General features: G+C 46.5%; 1 protein-coding gene across 1 annotated transcript in view; it reads left to right on the forward strand.

The window, feature by feature from the left end:
- The window catches only part of ddx1 (DEAD (Asp-Glu-Ala-Asp) box helicase 1), a 54,391-nt gene that overhangs the window by 11,040 nt on the left and 27,412 nt on the right, over positions 1-15,939 (forward strand). The window contains exons 10-13 of the mRNA XM_067984292.1: positions 7,607-7,683; positions 7,821-7,893; positions 9,047-9,123; positions 9,206-9,320. Of these exons, the coding sequence (XP_067840393.1) occupies positions 7,607-7,683; positions 7,821-7,893; positions 9,047-9,123; positions 9,206-9,320 (342 nt within the window). The remainder of the gene's footprint in view (positions 1-7,606; positions 7,684-7,820; positions 7,894-9,046; positions 9,124-9,205; positions 9,321-15,939) is intronic.

Raw genomic sequence — 15,939 nt, forward strand, 5'->3', positions numbered from 1 at the left:
TCGTCATCGATGACATGTTGAAGGCTGCGGAGAACATGGCGTAGTTTCTCCACTCCGGGGAAGTACTGGACGACGAAGGGTACTCTGTTGGTTGCGTCCCGTGTTTGTCTTCTGAGGAGGTCTATGCGATTCTTCGCTGTGGCCCGTCGGAACTGTCGATCGACAAGTCGAGCGTCATATCCCGTTCTTATGAGGGCGTCTTTCAGCGTCTGTAGGTGTCCATCGCGTTCCTCCTCGTCTGAGCAGATCCTGTATATTCGTAGGGCCTGTCCATAGGGGATGGCCTCTTTGACGTGGTTGGGGTGGAAGCTGGAAAAGTGGAGCATTGTGAGGTAGAGTGAGGTGCCCGTCTTTGATGGAGATTTGTGTGTCTTGGGTTCATGTCGCGCTACACGTGACCCCACCAGCAAGGGGGGAAAAAAAAGTTATCTGTCTTTAATATTCTCTCTCTCTCTCTCTCTCTCTCTCTCTCTCTCTCTCTCTCTCTCTACCTACCTTTTGGGTCTCTTTCTCTCTGTCTGTGTAATTTGACACAATGTGTATTCAGCATACTGGGACCTACTGTTTTCCATGGCTAACCTGTCTGAACACCAACGACACCTTTGATTGGTGTGATGGTGTCCCAGCCTAATATAAGATATGCGATTTGAGAACCTTTCACTCACTCACCTGACGAAGGAGATAATCTCCGAAAGCTTGTGATTTTAAAATAAAATTGTTGGACTATAACCTGGTGTTGTAAGATTCCTTACACTTCTCCCCTGCCTCCTCCAACCAGTGCGAGGAGCTCATGGACTTCTTTGTCATTACGATTGAGACTATCTGTTAAGCTGCCTCCGCCGCTTCCCTCCTTTCCTTAGCCCACCTAGCCCTGAACTGGCCTCTTTCTCTAATTCCTCTCCTATCTCTGCTCATGCCTCTCCGAGCTCATCTTGTCCATGATGTTATAAATTGGATAACCAGGTGGTGAAGGATAGAATACTTGAGCCTGATCTTTAGTTGCTTCCAAGCCTTTACTCAGAAATCCACATTACCCACCCCACACCCTAGATAAGCTCTCATATAAATGGATACAAGAGAGTCCCCAATTGATAGGCACCACCTGAATACAATTAACACTAATTGATATAAATCATTTGGATACAATTAACACGAGACACATTTCCTGTGCCCTCGACTCTGTTCGCACCCAAACTTCCCTTCCTGGCCCCCATGTTAGCTGATATTGTTAACGGTTCCCTCCCCTCAGCTACTGTCCCCCTCCCTTTCAAATCTTCAGTCATCAACCCCTCCTCAAAAAACCCACCCTTGACCCCTCCGTCCTTGCAAACTACCGCCCCATCTCCAACCTCCCTTTCCTCTCAAGTCCTTGAACATATTGTCGCCTCCCAAATTCGTGCCTATCTTTCCTGCAACTCGATGTTTGAATCCCTCCAATTTGATTTCCAGGCCTGCCACAGTACTGAAATGGCCCATATCAAAGTCACAAATGACATCCTTTTTTTTATTTGTTCATGGGATGTGGGCGTCGCTGTCAAGGCCAGCATTTATTGCCCATTCCTAATTGCCCTTGAGAAAGTGGTGGTGAGTCGCCTTCTTGAACCGCTGCAGCGGTGTATGGTAAAGGTTCTCCCACAATGCTGTAGATGGTACACACTGCAGCCACGGTGCGCCGGTGGTGAAGGGAGTGAATGCTTAGGGTGGTGGATGGGGTGCCAGTCAAGCGGGCTGCTTTGTCCTGGATGGTGTTGAGCTTCTTGAGAGTTGTTGGAGCTGCACTCATCCAAGCAAGTGGAGAGTATTCCATCACACTCCTGACTTGTGCCTTGTAGATGGTGGAAAGGCTTTGGGGAGTCGGGAGGTGAGTCACTCGCCGCAGAATACCCAGCCTCTGACCTGCTCTTGTAGCCACAGTATTTATGTGGCTGGTCCAGTTAAGTTTCTGGTCAATGGTGACCCCCAGGATGTTGATGGTGGGGGATTCGGTGATGGTAATACAGTTGAATGTCAAGGGAATGAGGTTAGACGCTGTCTTGTTGGAGATGGTCATTGCCTGGCACTTGTCTGGCGCGAATGTTACTTGCCACTTATGAGCCCAAGCCTGGATGTTGTCCAGGACTTGCTGCATGCGAGCACAGACTGCGTCATTATCTGAGGGGTAGCGAATGGAACTGAACACTGTGTAATCATCAGCGAACATCCCCATTTCTGACCTTATGATGGAGGGAAGGTCATTGATGAAGCAGCTGAAAATGGTTGGGCCTAGGACACTGCCCTGAGGAACTCCTGCAGCAATGCCCTGGGGCTGAGATGATTGGCCTCCAACAACCACCACCATCTTCCTTTGTGCTAGGTATGACTCCAGCCACTGGAGAGTTTTCCCCCTGATTCCCATTGACTTCAATTTTACTAGAGCTCCTTGGTGCCACCCACGGTCAAATGATGCCTTGATATCAAGGGCAGCCACTCTCACCTCACCCCTGGAATTCAGCTCTTTTGTCCGTGTTTGGACCAAGGCTGTAATGAGGTCTGGAGCTGAGTGCTCCTGGAGGAACCCAAACTGAGCATTGGTGAGTAAGTGCCGCTTGATAGCACTGTTGACGACACCTTCCATCACTTTGCTGATGATTGAGAGTAGACTGGTGGGGTGGTAATTGGCCGGATTGGTTTTGTCCTGCTTCTTGTGGACAGGACATACCTGGGCAATTTTCCACATTGTCGGGTGGGTGCCAATGTTCTAGCTGTACTGGAACAGTTTGGCTAGAGGCGCGGCTAGTTCTGGAGCACAGGTCTTCAGCACTACAGCCGGGCTGTTGTCGGGACCCATAGCCTTTGTTGTATCTAGCGCACTCAGCCATTTCTTGATATCATGCGGAGTGAATCGAATTGGTTGAAGACTGGCTTCTGTGATGGGGATATCGGGAGGAGGCCGAGATGGATCATCTGCCTGGATGAGTGCAGCTCCAACAACGCTCAAGAAGCTCGACACCATCCAGTACAAAGCAGCCCACTTGATTGGCACCCAATCCACCACCAGCACACCATGGCTACAGTGTGTACCATCCACAGGATGCACTGCAGCAACCCAGCAAGGCTTCTTCGACAGCACCTCCCAAACCTGCGACCTCTACCACCTAGAAGGACATGGGCAACATCACATGGGAACAACACCACCTGCGCGTTCCCCTCCAAGTCACACACCATTCTGACTTGGAAATATATTGCTGTTCCTTCATCGTAGCTGGGTCAAAATCCTGGAACTCTCTACCTAATGGCACTGTGGGAGAACCTTCACCACACGGACTGCAGCGGTTCAAGAAGGCGGCTTACCACCATCTTCTCGAGGGCAATTAGGGATGGGCAACAAATGCAGGCCTTGCCAGTGACGCCCACATCCCATGAACGAATATTAAAAAAAATCTACTCTGCACTTCTGGCTGAAGATGGTTGCAAATGCTTCAGCCTTGTCTTTTGCACTCACGTGCTGGACTCTGCATCATTGAGGATGGGGATGTTCACAGAGCCTCCTCCTCCCGTTAGTTTAATTGTCGTCCACAATTCACGACTGGATGTGGCAGGATTGCAGAGCTTTGATCTGATCCGTTGGTTGTGGAATCGCTTAGCTCTGTCTATAGCATGTTGCTTCCGCTGTTTAGCATGCATTTAGTCCTGTGTCGTAGCTTCACCAGATTGGCACCTCATTTTTTTGGTACGCCTGGTGCTGCTCCTGGTGTGCTCTTCTACACTCCTCATTGAATCAGGGTTGCTCCCCTGGCTTGTTGGTAATGGTAGAGTGAGGGATATGCTGGGCCATGAGGTTACAGATTGTGCTAGAATACAAATCTGTGCTGATGGCCCACAGCGCCTCATGGATGCCCAGTTTTGAGCTGCTAGATGTGTTCTGAATCTATCATATTTAGCACGGTGGTAGTGCCACACAACATGTTGGATGATGTCCTCAGTGTGAAGACGGGACTTCGTATCCACAAGGACTGTGCGGTGGTCACTCCTACCAATGCTGTCATGGACAGATGCATCTGCGACGAGTAGTTTGGTGAGGACGAGGTCAAGTAGGTTTTTCCCTCATGTTGGTTCGCTCGCCACCTGCCACAGGCCCAATCTGGCAGCTATGTCCTTCAGGACTCGGCCAGCTTGGTCAGTAGTGGTGCTACTGAGCCACTCTTGGTGATTGATATTGAAGTCCCCCACCCAGAGTACATTCTGTGCCCTTTCTACCCTCAGTGCTTCCTCCAAGTGGTGCTCTACATGGAGTAGGACTGATTCATCAGCTGAGGCTGTGACCGTGGTAAACTGTCCCTCCACATCATTCTCGACGTGTCTGCAATCTTTGACACAGTTGACCACACCATCCCCCTCAATGCCTCTCCTCCTTCATCTAGCTGGCTCGCCTGCTTCCATTCTTATCTATCCACTCATAGCCAGAGAACCACCAGCATTGGCTTCTCTTCCCCCTCCTGCACCATTATCTCTGGATTCCCCAAAAATTCTCTCCTTGGCCCCCTCCTATTTCTCATCTACATGCTGCCCCAGCGACATCATCCAAAAACACGACGTCAGGTTCCACATGTACACTGATGACATCCAGCTCTACCTCACCACCACCACCTCTCTCGACCCTTCCATTGTTTTCCGATTTGTTACACTGCATGTCTGATATCCAGTACTGGATAAGCAACTAAATGTTGGGAAGACCGAAGCCACTGTTTTTGGTCCCTGCCGCAAACTCCGTTCCCTAGCCACTGACTCCATCCCCTTCCCTGGCCACTGTCTGAGGCTGAACCGGACCATTCGTAACCTTGGTGACCTTTTTGACCCTGAGATGAGCTTCTGACCACATCCGCTCCCATCACCAAGACCGCCTACTTCCACCTCTGTAACATCACCCCGTCTCTGCCTCCGACTCAGCTGAAAACCTCATCCATGCCTTTGTTACCTCTAGTCTTGACTATTCCAATGCTTTCCTGGCTGGCCTCCTATCTTCCACCCTCCATAAACTTGAGCTCATACAAAACTCTGCTGCCCGTACCCTAACTCTCACCAAGTTCCGTTCACCCGTCACCCTGTGCTCGCTGACCTACATTGGTTGCCGGTCCGGCAATGCCTCGATTTTAAAATTCTCATCCTTGTTTTCAAATCCCTCATGGCGTCGCCCCTCCCCATCTTTGTAACCTGCTCCAGCCCTACAACTCTCCGAGTTCTCTGCGCTCCTCCAATTCTTTCCACTTGCACGTCCCCAATTTATTTGCTCTACCATTGGTGACCGTTCCTTCAGCTGCCTAGGCCCTAAGTTCTGGAATTCCCTTCCTAAACCCCTCGGCCTTTACAACTATCTCTCCTCCTTTTAAGACGCTCCTTTAAAACTGCCTCTTTGCCTAAGCTTTTGGTCACCTGTCCTTATATCTCCTTATGTGCCTCGGTGTCAAATTTTGGTCGATAACGTTCCTGTGAAGCGCCTTGGGACATTTTGCTATGTTAAAGGCACTATATAAATGCAAGTTGTAAAGGTTAGGAATGTTGGTGTTGGGAACTGGAATGTCTACCCATCCCACTTCCATTTGAGACTTTAGTATTGAGCGCTTTTACAGGCCAGATGTGGAGTAACGCTCCCTCCGCTTACAAAAACGATGTCTTAATCTCTCAACCTCAATTTCAGTAGGGCACTCTATTGGAGAGAGGACATTTTCACCTGTGGGGGTTGGATTCATCTCCACCTTCAACTAATTGGATGAAAGAACATTTGCAACACTCTTGTACCTCCCCTGCATGTCAATCTGGACAAATTCATTCATACTGTGAATAGAATGTTACAAACGCTAAATTGGCCTGGGCTTAGTCTGACACACCAGTTCAGAATTGTGAGGAGAATATAGACATATGGACTTGGTGTCTGCATCCTGCAGACCTGAAAAAATGCCCAGTTTTCCTGATCTCCAGTGAGCAACTCATATTCCTGTACAACACCATCCTCCTTGCTTTCCTTAGTTGCTGTGTGCAGACCAGCAGACATTACATCAGAAGAACAAAGTTGGATAGCATTGATAAGTGTAACAACTTTCATTTATATAATATCTTTAAAATAGAAAAATGCCCCATGATTCCTCACGAGGCATAATCAGACAAAAATGGGTGCTGAGACAAAGAAGGAGATATTGGAAGGGGTGATCAAAAGCTTGGCAAAGAGGGGTTTTAAGGAGGGCTTTAAGGGAGGAGAGAGAAGTGGATGGGTTGAGGGAGGGAATTGAAGTGTGGGGCCTGGATGGCTGAAATCGCAGTCACCAATGATGGGGCAATCGGTGGGATGCAGAAAAGTACAGAATTGGAGTAACGAATAGTTCGGGGTGGGAGTTGTAGGGCTGGAAGAGTTTACAAATTTTAAATTTGAGGCGTTGGGAGAGTAGGAGCCAATGTAAGTCAGCATGGACAGGGACGAAGGATAACTATGACTTGGATAGGATACGGGTAGCTGAGGTTTGGATGAGCTGAACTTTGAGGGGGTGGAGAACGGGAGGCCGGCCAGGTGATAATTATCAAGTCTGGAGGTGACAAAGGCATGGATGAGAGTTTCAGCGGCAGATGGGATGAGTTAGAGGTGGTCTTAGTGATGGAAAGTATATGGAGATGGAAGCTCAGCACGGAGTCGAATGGGACATTGAGAATGTGAACAGTCTTGTTCAGCATGAGACCATGGCCAGGGAGGGGATTGAATTGTGGCGAGGATACAGAGTTTGTGGTGAGGGCGAAGACGGTGGCTTTAGTCTTCCCAATGTTTAGCTGGAGGAAAATACGGCTCATCCAAGATTAGTTATCAGACAAGATGTCTGACAACACTGGAGGAGTCAAGAGAGCGTTTTTTTTTGTTGTGTGTTTTGTATTGAAAAACAAAGTTATTGTTGGTATCCTACAATTCTCATCATGTCTTTGGCAGAGTACTAAGCAATAATGTGAAGAGTGTTTCTAAGACTGTATGGGATGCTATTATACTGCATTTAGCCTCAGTTTTGAGTAATTTATATATATTTATAAAAAAGCGAAATCTATTTTTGATACTGCATAAAGATGAGTTTTGTTGCCTGATTTAACCTGTCACTGGGATTCTTTTTTCTAGAAAAGAGAAGGTTGTGGGGTGGCCTAATAGTGGTCTTTAATATTATGAAAGGGTTTGATAAGGTAGATGTAGAGAAGATGTTTCCACTTGTGAGAGGGACCAAAACTAGGGTTCATAAATATAAGATCGTCACTAATAAATTCAATAGGAACTTCAGGAGAAACCTCTTTACCCAGAGAGTAGTTAGAATATGGCACTCGCTACCACAAGGAATAGTTGTGGCGACCAGCATAGATGCATTTAAGGGGAAGCTAGATAAACGGCTGAGGGAGAAAAGAATAGAAGGATATGCTGATAGGTTAGCTGAAGAGGGGTGGGAGGAGGCTCATGTGGAGCATGAAGAGCGGCACGGACCAGTTGAGCCGAGTGGCCTGTTTCTGCATTTGAATTACATAGTATTTACATGTACTTTTTGTTATTTGCAAATATCCTCAATTTTAAGTTGATCCCAGTTTTCTCTTTTGGGGCAATTCTAAATAGGTACTGACAAATTTGGCTTTGGATTTGGTGGCACTGGAAAGAAGTCCCATAGCAAACAGTTTGACAGTTATGGAGAGGTATGTGTACTTGTATAACTCTCAATCTATTATGGACACAAGTTGTATATAATTCAACATAGTAAGATTTTATTTTGTATATTGAAACTATTTGAATCTATGTCCACATTGTTTTGTGCTAAATTCCTTTTATTTAGGAATTTACCATGCATGATACCATTGGATGCTTCGTTGATCTTGACAAAGCAACTGTAAAATTTTCAAAAAATGGTAAGTTCCCCACCAAAATGTTCTGCATTTTATGCTTTCAATTAATAATGCTAAGTGTTCTGGTTTACAAAAATGTTAATCTCTGGTTTTGGCTTTGGGTTCTGTAAGTATCCTGCTCTTCAGTTCCACCACCGACTGACTCTTAGGGGGAAATTATAACCCCCCCAGGACGGGTGGGACAATGGGCAGGAGTTGGGGGTGGGGGTTAAATTGTAAATAGTGGATACCCTGACCACAACCCATCGTGAAAGCGCCAACTTCCAGTTTAACTGGGGTGGGTTGGGGGTCGGGCAAGTAACTCGCCTCAGATTTTGTCAGCCGTTGGATTTAACGACTGCGGGCTGGGTTCCCCATGGCTCGGGAAAATCGGCAGCTAAAGGGAGGCGAGAACTGCTGGATCCAGCAGGTAAGTACTTTTCTAGCACTACTTGTGGGCCAGGAGGAGCAGAAGTGCTTTTCCCCCAGCCCCCCAGGCTAATCTGCTGCGATTGGCCTTCCTCCGAGATCCAATTTGTTTTTTTCATTCCTCCCTCCCCCCCGCCCCACAGCAATCTTTCCCTCCTTTCCGTTCCCTGGCTGTGGCCTTGTACTGTGTAAGCTTTCTCGTCCAGCAGCTGGCCAGCCTCAATTTGGCTGGCTGCCGGGCGGGAAACGGAGTACAAAAATTCTAATGAGGCCCTGTCGTTTAAATTTGGCTGGACCTTCCCCTTTCCTGTATTTCTGGGTTTCACAGCCACTGACGGTCATCCCCGCCTCCCTGTAAATATCGGGGCCTCAGTAATTGGGTGATTAGACATATTACAGTATCTGGTGTTGTAGTCAAGGTTACTGGCTCTCTCTGGCAATTGAACTGTATTTTGCTAGTGTAAATTCTGGATAACAGGACTGCTGGCTTCTCTTCGTCCCTCTTTTCCTGCCCCCCTCTTTCTCTTTCCCCCCCCCCCCCCTCCATTCCTTTTATATCCTATGAAGGAGATTTATGAATGGACAGGTATTGTAGGAACCTCAGCCTTGTATAATGACTAAAGATACAAGGTTAATGGCACAACCTGCCTGCATTAACACAGATCTGGTTATCTCATTGTTACCGTCTGGTTATATTTTCACCTGTGAAATAACTGCTCAGTGTTCTCAAGAGTTGTTTGTTTTCCAGGGAAAGACCTTGGGCATGCCTTTGATATTCCTTCACATCTAAAAAACCAAGCCTTCTTTGCCTCTTGTGTTTTAAAGGTAATTTTTCCCAATCATTTTAGCAACATTATGACTAGAAAATGTTCCTGATAAACTAACAGGTTTTATTGTTGCATCCTAGAATGCTGAGCTCAAATTTAACTTTGGTGCAGAAGAATTCAAATTCCCTGCAAAAGATGGCTTTACAGCACTAGACAAGGCTATTGATGGTCATGTTGTGAAATCGCAACATACTGGTACGTTGTAAGTAACATCCTGAGTTACTTAACTCTTAAATAATTCACGTGATTCAGAAAACTAAAAGGTCCTGATCTCTATACAATGTACTAATTTATATATCTCCTTAGTAATCCGACGACACAGCACTGATATAAACATGTCCTTGCTGACACAAATGAAGCCATTGGGAATTGAGTTATGGGTTCTAGATTGTATTGCTAGGATAGTTCAATATAAAACTAAATGAGGTACATTGACTAAACAAAGCCTCCTTGATATGTCAGCAGTTGGAATATCACTGGTACGGTAGCATAGTGGTTATGTTACTGGACTAGTAATCCAGAGGCCTGGACTAAAATCCGGCGTCATGAGTTCAAATCCCGCCACGGCAGATGGCGAATTTAAATTCAATTAATTAAATAAAAACCTGGAATTAAAATACTAGTATCATGAAACTACCGGATTGTCGTAAAAACCCATCTGGTTCACTAATGTCCTTTAGGGGAGGAAACCTGCCGTCCTTAGCCGGTCTGGCCTATATGTGACTCCAGACTCACAGCAATGTGGTTGATTCTTAATTGCCCTCTGAAATGGCCGAGCAAGCCACTCAATTCTAAAATCTTGCTACGAAAAGTCACAATAAGAATAAAACCGAACGGACCACCCGGCATCGGACCACTAGGCACCGGACACGACAATGGCAAACCAAGCCCAGTCGACCCTGCAAAGTCCTCCTCACTAACATCTGGTGACTTGTGCCAAAATTGGGAGAGCTGTCCCACAGACTAGTCAAGCAACAGCCTGACACAGCTATACTCGCAGAATCATACCATTCAGCCAACGTCCCAGACTCTTCCATCACCATCCCTGGGTATGTCCTGTCTCATCGGCAGGACAGCCTGTACCACCACCTCTGGTCGGTGATATACAGTCAGGAGGGAGTGGCCCTGGGAGTCCTCAACATTGACTCTGGATCCCATGAAATCTCATGGCATCAGGCCAAACATGGGCAAGGAAACCTCCTGCTGATTACCACCTACCGTCCTCCCTCAGCTGATGAATCAGTCCTCCTCCATGTCGAACAACACTTGGAGGAAGCACTGAGGGTAGCAAGGGCACAAAATGTACTCTGGGTGGGGGACTTCAATGTCCATCACCAAGAGTGGCTCGGTAGCACCACTACTGGCCGAGTCCTGAAGGACATAGCTGCCAGACTGGGCCTGCGGCAGGTGGTGAGCGAACCAACACGAGGGAAAAACTTACTTGACCTCGTCCTCCCCAATCTACCTGTTGCAAATGCATCTGTCCATGACAGTATTGGTAGGAGTGACCACCGCACAGTCCTCGTGGAGACGAAGTCCCGTCTTCGCATTGAGGACACCATCCAACGTGTTGTGTGGCACTACCACCGTGCTAAATGGAATAGATTCAGAACAGATCTAGCAGCTCAAAACTGGGCATCCATGAGGCGCTGTGGGCCATCAGCAGCACAATCTGTAACGTCATGGCCCGGCATATTCCTAACTACCATTATCAACAAGCCAGGGGATCAACCCTGGTTCAATGAGGAGTGTAGAAGAGCATGCCAGGAGCTGCACCAGGTGTACCTAAAAATGAGGTGCCAACCTGGTGAAGCTACAACTCAGGACTGCATGCATGCTAAACAGTGGAAGCAACATGCTACAGACAGAGCTAAGTGATTCCACAACCAACGGATCAAATCAAAGCTCTGCAGTCCTGCCACATCCAGCCGTGAATGGTGGTGGACAATTAAGCAACTAACGGGAGGAGGAGGCTCTGCAAACATCCCCATCCTCAATGATGGCGGAGTCCAGCACGTGAGTGTAAAAGACAAGGCTGAAGCATTTGCAACTATCTTCAGCCAGAAGTGCCGAGTGGATGATCCATCTCTGCCTCCTCCCAACATCCCCACCATCACAGAAGCCAGTTTTCAGCCAATTTGATTCACTCCACGTGATATCAAGAAACGGCTGAGTGCACTGGATACAGCAAAGGCTATGGGCCCCGACAACATCCTAGCTGTAGTGCTGAAGTCTTGTGCTCCAGAACTAGCTGCGCCTCTAGCCAAGCTGTTCCAGTACAGCTACAACACTGGCATCTACCCGACAATGTGGAAAATTGCCCAGGTATGTCCTGTCCACAAAAAGCAGGACAAATCCAAACCGGCCAATTACCGCCCCATCAGTCTACTCTCAATCATCAGCAAAGTGATAAACATAAGAAATAGGAGCAGGAGTAGGCCAATCGGCCCCTCGAGCCTGCTCCGCCATTCAATAAGATCATGGCTGATCTGATCCTAATCTCAAATCTAAATTCATGTCCAATTTCCTGCCCGCTCCCCGTAACCCCTAATTCCCTTTACTCCTAGGAAACTGTCGATTTCTGTTTTACATTTATTTAATGATGTAGCTTCCACAGCTTCCTGGGGCAGCAAATTCCACAGACCTACTACCCTCTGAGTGAAGAAGTTTCTCCTCATCTCAGTTTTGAAAGAGCAGCCCCTTATTCTAAGATTATGCCCCCTAGTTCTAGTTTCACCCATCCTTGGGAATATCCTTACCACATCCACCCGATCAAGCCCCTTCACAATCTTATATGTTTCAATAAGATCGCCTCGCATTCTTCTGAACTCCAATGAGTAGAGTCCCAACCTACTCAACCTCTCCTCATATGTCCGCCCCCTCATCCCGGGGATTAACCGAGTGAACCTTCTTTGTACTGCCTCGAGAGCAAGTATGTCTTCTTAAGTATGGACACCAAAACTGTATGCAGTATTCCAGGTGCGGTCTCACCAATACCTTATATAACTGCAGCAATACCTCCCTGTTTTTATATTCTATCCCCCTAGCAATAAAAGCCAACATTCCGTTGGCCGCCTTGATCACCTGCTGCACCTGCATACTATCTTTTTGATTTTCTTGCACTCGGACCCCCAGATCCCTTTGTGCTGCAGTACTTTCCAGTTTCTCGCCATTAAGATAATAACTTGCTCTCTGATTTTTCCTGCCAAAGTGCATAACCTCACATTTTCCAATATTGTATTGCATCTGCCAAATCTCTGCCCACTCACCCAGCCTGTCTATATCCCCTTGTAGGTTTTTTATGCCCTCCTCACTCTCTACTTTCCTTCCCATCTTTGTATCATCTGCAAACTTTGATACGTTACACTCGGTCCCCTCCTCAAAATCGTTAATATAGATTGTAAAGAGTTGGGGACCCAGCACCGACCCCTGCGGAACACCACTGGCTACTGGTTGCCAGTCTGAGAATGAACCATTTATCCCAGCTCTCTGCTTCCTGTTAGATAACCAATCCTCCACCCATGCCAGAATATTACACCCAATCCAGTGATTCTTTATCTTGAGCAATAATCTTTTATGTGGCACTTTGTCGAATGCCTTCTGGAAGTCTAAATACACTACGTCCACTGGTTCCCCTTTATCCACCCTGTACGTTATGTCCTCAAAGAACTCAAGCAAATTTGTCAGACATGACTTCCCCTTCATAAAGCCATGCTGACTTTGTCCTATTAAATTATGTGTATCCAAATGTTCCGCTACTGTCTCCTTAATAATAGACTCCAAAATTTTACCCACCACAGATGTTGGACTAACTGGTCTATAATTTCCAGCCTTCTGCCTACTACCCTTTTTAAATAAGGGTGTTACATTAGCAGTTTTCCAATCTGCCGGGACCTTTGCCGAGTCCAGAGAATTTCGGAAAATTATTACCAAAGCATCCACAATCCCTACTGCCACTTCCCTCAAGACCCTAGGATGTAAGCCATCAGGTCCAGGGGATTTATCCGCCTTGAGACCCAATAATTTACTGAGTACCAATTCCATAGTGATTTTAATCGTATTTAGCTCCTCCTCCCCGCCCCCCCCCCCCCCCCCCCAGAGCCCCCTGCTTGTCCAGTGTTGGGATATTCCTAGTGTCCTCTACCGTAAAGAATGAAACAAAATATTTGTTCAGCATTTTTGCCATCTCCATCTTTCCCACCATTCATTTCCCGGTCTCATCCTCTAAGGGACCTCCGTTTGCCTTAGCCACCCTTTTTCTTTTTATATAACTATAGAAACTCTTGCTATCTGTTTTTATATTTTTTGCTAATTTATTTTCATAATCTATCTTCCCTTTCTTAATCAATCCTTTAGTTACTTTTTGCTGTCTTTTGAAGACTTCCCAATCTTCTATCCTCCCACTAAGTTTGGCTACCTTATGTCCTTGTTTTTAGTCGGATACTATCCTTAATTTCTTTACTTAGCCACGGGTGGCTGTCATTTCTTTTACACCCTTTTTCCCTCAGTGGAATATTTTTTTTGAAAGTTGTAAAATAACTCCTTAAATGAACACCACTGCTCATGTACCGTCTTACCCTTTAATCTATTTTCCCAGTCCACTTTAATCAATTCCGCTCTCATACCATCATAGTCTCCTTTATTCAAGCTCAGTACGCTTGTTTGAGAACCAACCTTCTCACCCTCTAATTGGATATGGAATGTAACCATGTTATGGTCACTCGTTCCCAGGGGATCTTTAACTAGGACATTATTAATTAATCCTGGCTCATTACACAGGACCAGGTCCAAGGTTGCTTGCCCCCTTGTAGGATCAGTTACATACTGCTCAAGAAATCCATCCCTAATACACTCAATAAACTCTTCCTCAAGGCTGCCCTGCCCAATTTGATTTGTCCAGTTAATATGATAGTTAAAATCCCCCATAATTATAGCCGTTCCCTTATTACATGCCCCGACTATTTCCTGATTAATACTTCTTCCAGCAGAGTTGCAACTATTAGGAGGCCTATATACTACGCCCACTAGTGTTTTTTTCCCCTTATTATTCCTTATCTCTACCCAAACTGTTTCATTATCCTGATCCTTTGTCCCAATATCATTTCTCTGTATTACAGTGATTCCTTCCTTTATTAACATAGCCACCCCACCTCCCCTTCATTCCTGCCTGTCCTTCCTGATTGTTAAATACCCTGATGTGGAGATGCTGGTGATGGACTGGGGTTGACAATTGTAAACAATTTTACAACACCAAGTTATAGTCCAACAATTTTATTTTTAATTCCACAAGCTTTCGGAGGCTTCCTCCTTCCTCAGGTGGTGTGGACCACCTGAGGAAGGAGGAAGCCTCCGAAAGCTTGTGGAATTAAAAATAAAATTGTTGGACTTTAACTTGGTGTTGTAAAATTGTTTACAATTGTTAAATACCCTGGCATATTTAATTCCCAGTCGTTGTCACCCTGCAGCCATGTTTCTGTAATGGCCACAAGATCATACCCATAAGTAGTTATTTGTGCCGTTAACTCGTCCATTTTGTTGCGAATGCTACGTGCATTCAGATAAAGAACTTTCAAATATGTTTTGTGACACTTAGTTCCTGCTTTTTCCTTTTTTAACACTTTACCTTTTACTCCATACCTTCTGTCCCTTCCTGACACGCTTTCCTCTGTCTCCCTGCCCAGGTTCCCAACCCCCTGCCACAGCTTTGATGCTGGGTTAATCGCCTTACGCCTTCCAGTTTTTATTTTATCTGTCGTGCCTAAAGTACATTTTCTTTCCGGTGCTCTACGCTTTTCCCTTTCACTTGTTCTTGAACAACTGTTTGTACTATTTGTATTGTAGATTTCCCCTGGGTCTTCCCCTCTCTTGCTGCTCTCAACTTTATTCCCTTCTGACTCCCCGCTCAGGTTCCCATCCCCCTGCCACTCTAGTTTAAACTTTCCCCAACAGCACTAGCAAATACCCCCGCTAGGACATCGGTCGCGGTCCTGCTCGGGTGTAACCCGTCACGCTTGTACAGGTCCCACCTTCCCCAGAATCTGTCCCAATGTCCCAGGAATCTAAATCCCTCCCTCCTACACCATCCCTGCAGCCACGCATTCATCCTGTCTATTCTCCTGTTCCTATACTCACTAACACGTGGCACCGGTAGTAATCCTGAGATCACTACCTTTTGAAGTCCTGCTTTTTAATTTATCTCCGAACTCCTTAAATTCAGCTTGCAGGACCTCATCCCTTTTTTTAACCTATGTCGTTGATACCAATATGGACCACGACTACTGGCTGTTCACCCTCCCCCTCCAGAATGCCCTGCAGCCGCTCCGTGACATCTTTGACGGAAGGTGTCATCGACAGTGCTATCAAACGGCATTTACTCACCAGTAACCTGCTCACCAATGCTCAGTTTGGGTTCCGTCAGGACCACTCTGCTCCAGACCTCATTACAGCCTTGGTCCAAACGTGAACAAAAGAGCTGAATTCCAGAGGTGAGGTGAGAGTGACTGCCCTTGACATCAAGGCAGCATTTGACCGAGTGTGGCACCAAGGAGCCCTAGTAAAATTGAAGTCAATGGGAATCAGGGAAAACTCTCCAGTGGCTGGAGTCATACCTAGCACAAAGGAAGATGGCAGTGGTTGTTGGAGGCCAATTATCTCAGCCCCAGGACATTGCTGCAGGAGTTTCTCAGGGCAGTGTCCTAGGCCCAACCATCTTCAGCTGCTTCGTCAATGACCTTCCCTCCATCATAAGGTCAGAAATGGGGATGTTCGCTGTTGATTGCACAGTGTTCAGTTCCATTCGCAACCCCTCAAATAA

Source organism: Heptranchias perlo, chromosome 5 (assembly GCF_035084215.1).
Source record: "Heptranchias perlo isolate sHepPer1 chromosome 5, sHepPer1.hap1, whole genome shotgun sequence".
NCBI lineage: Eukaryota > Metazoa > Chordata > Chondrichthyes > Hexanchiformes > Hexanchidae > Heptranchias > Heptranchias perlo.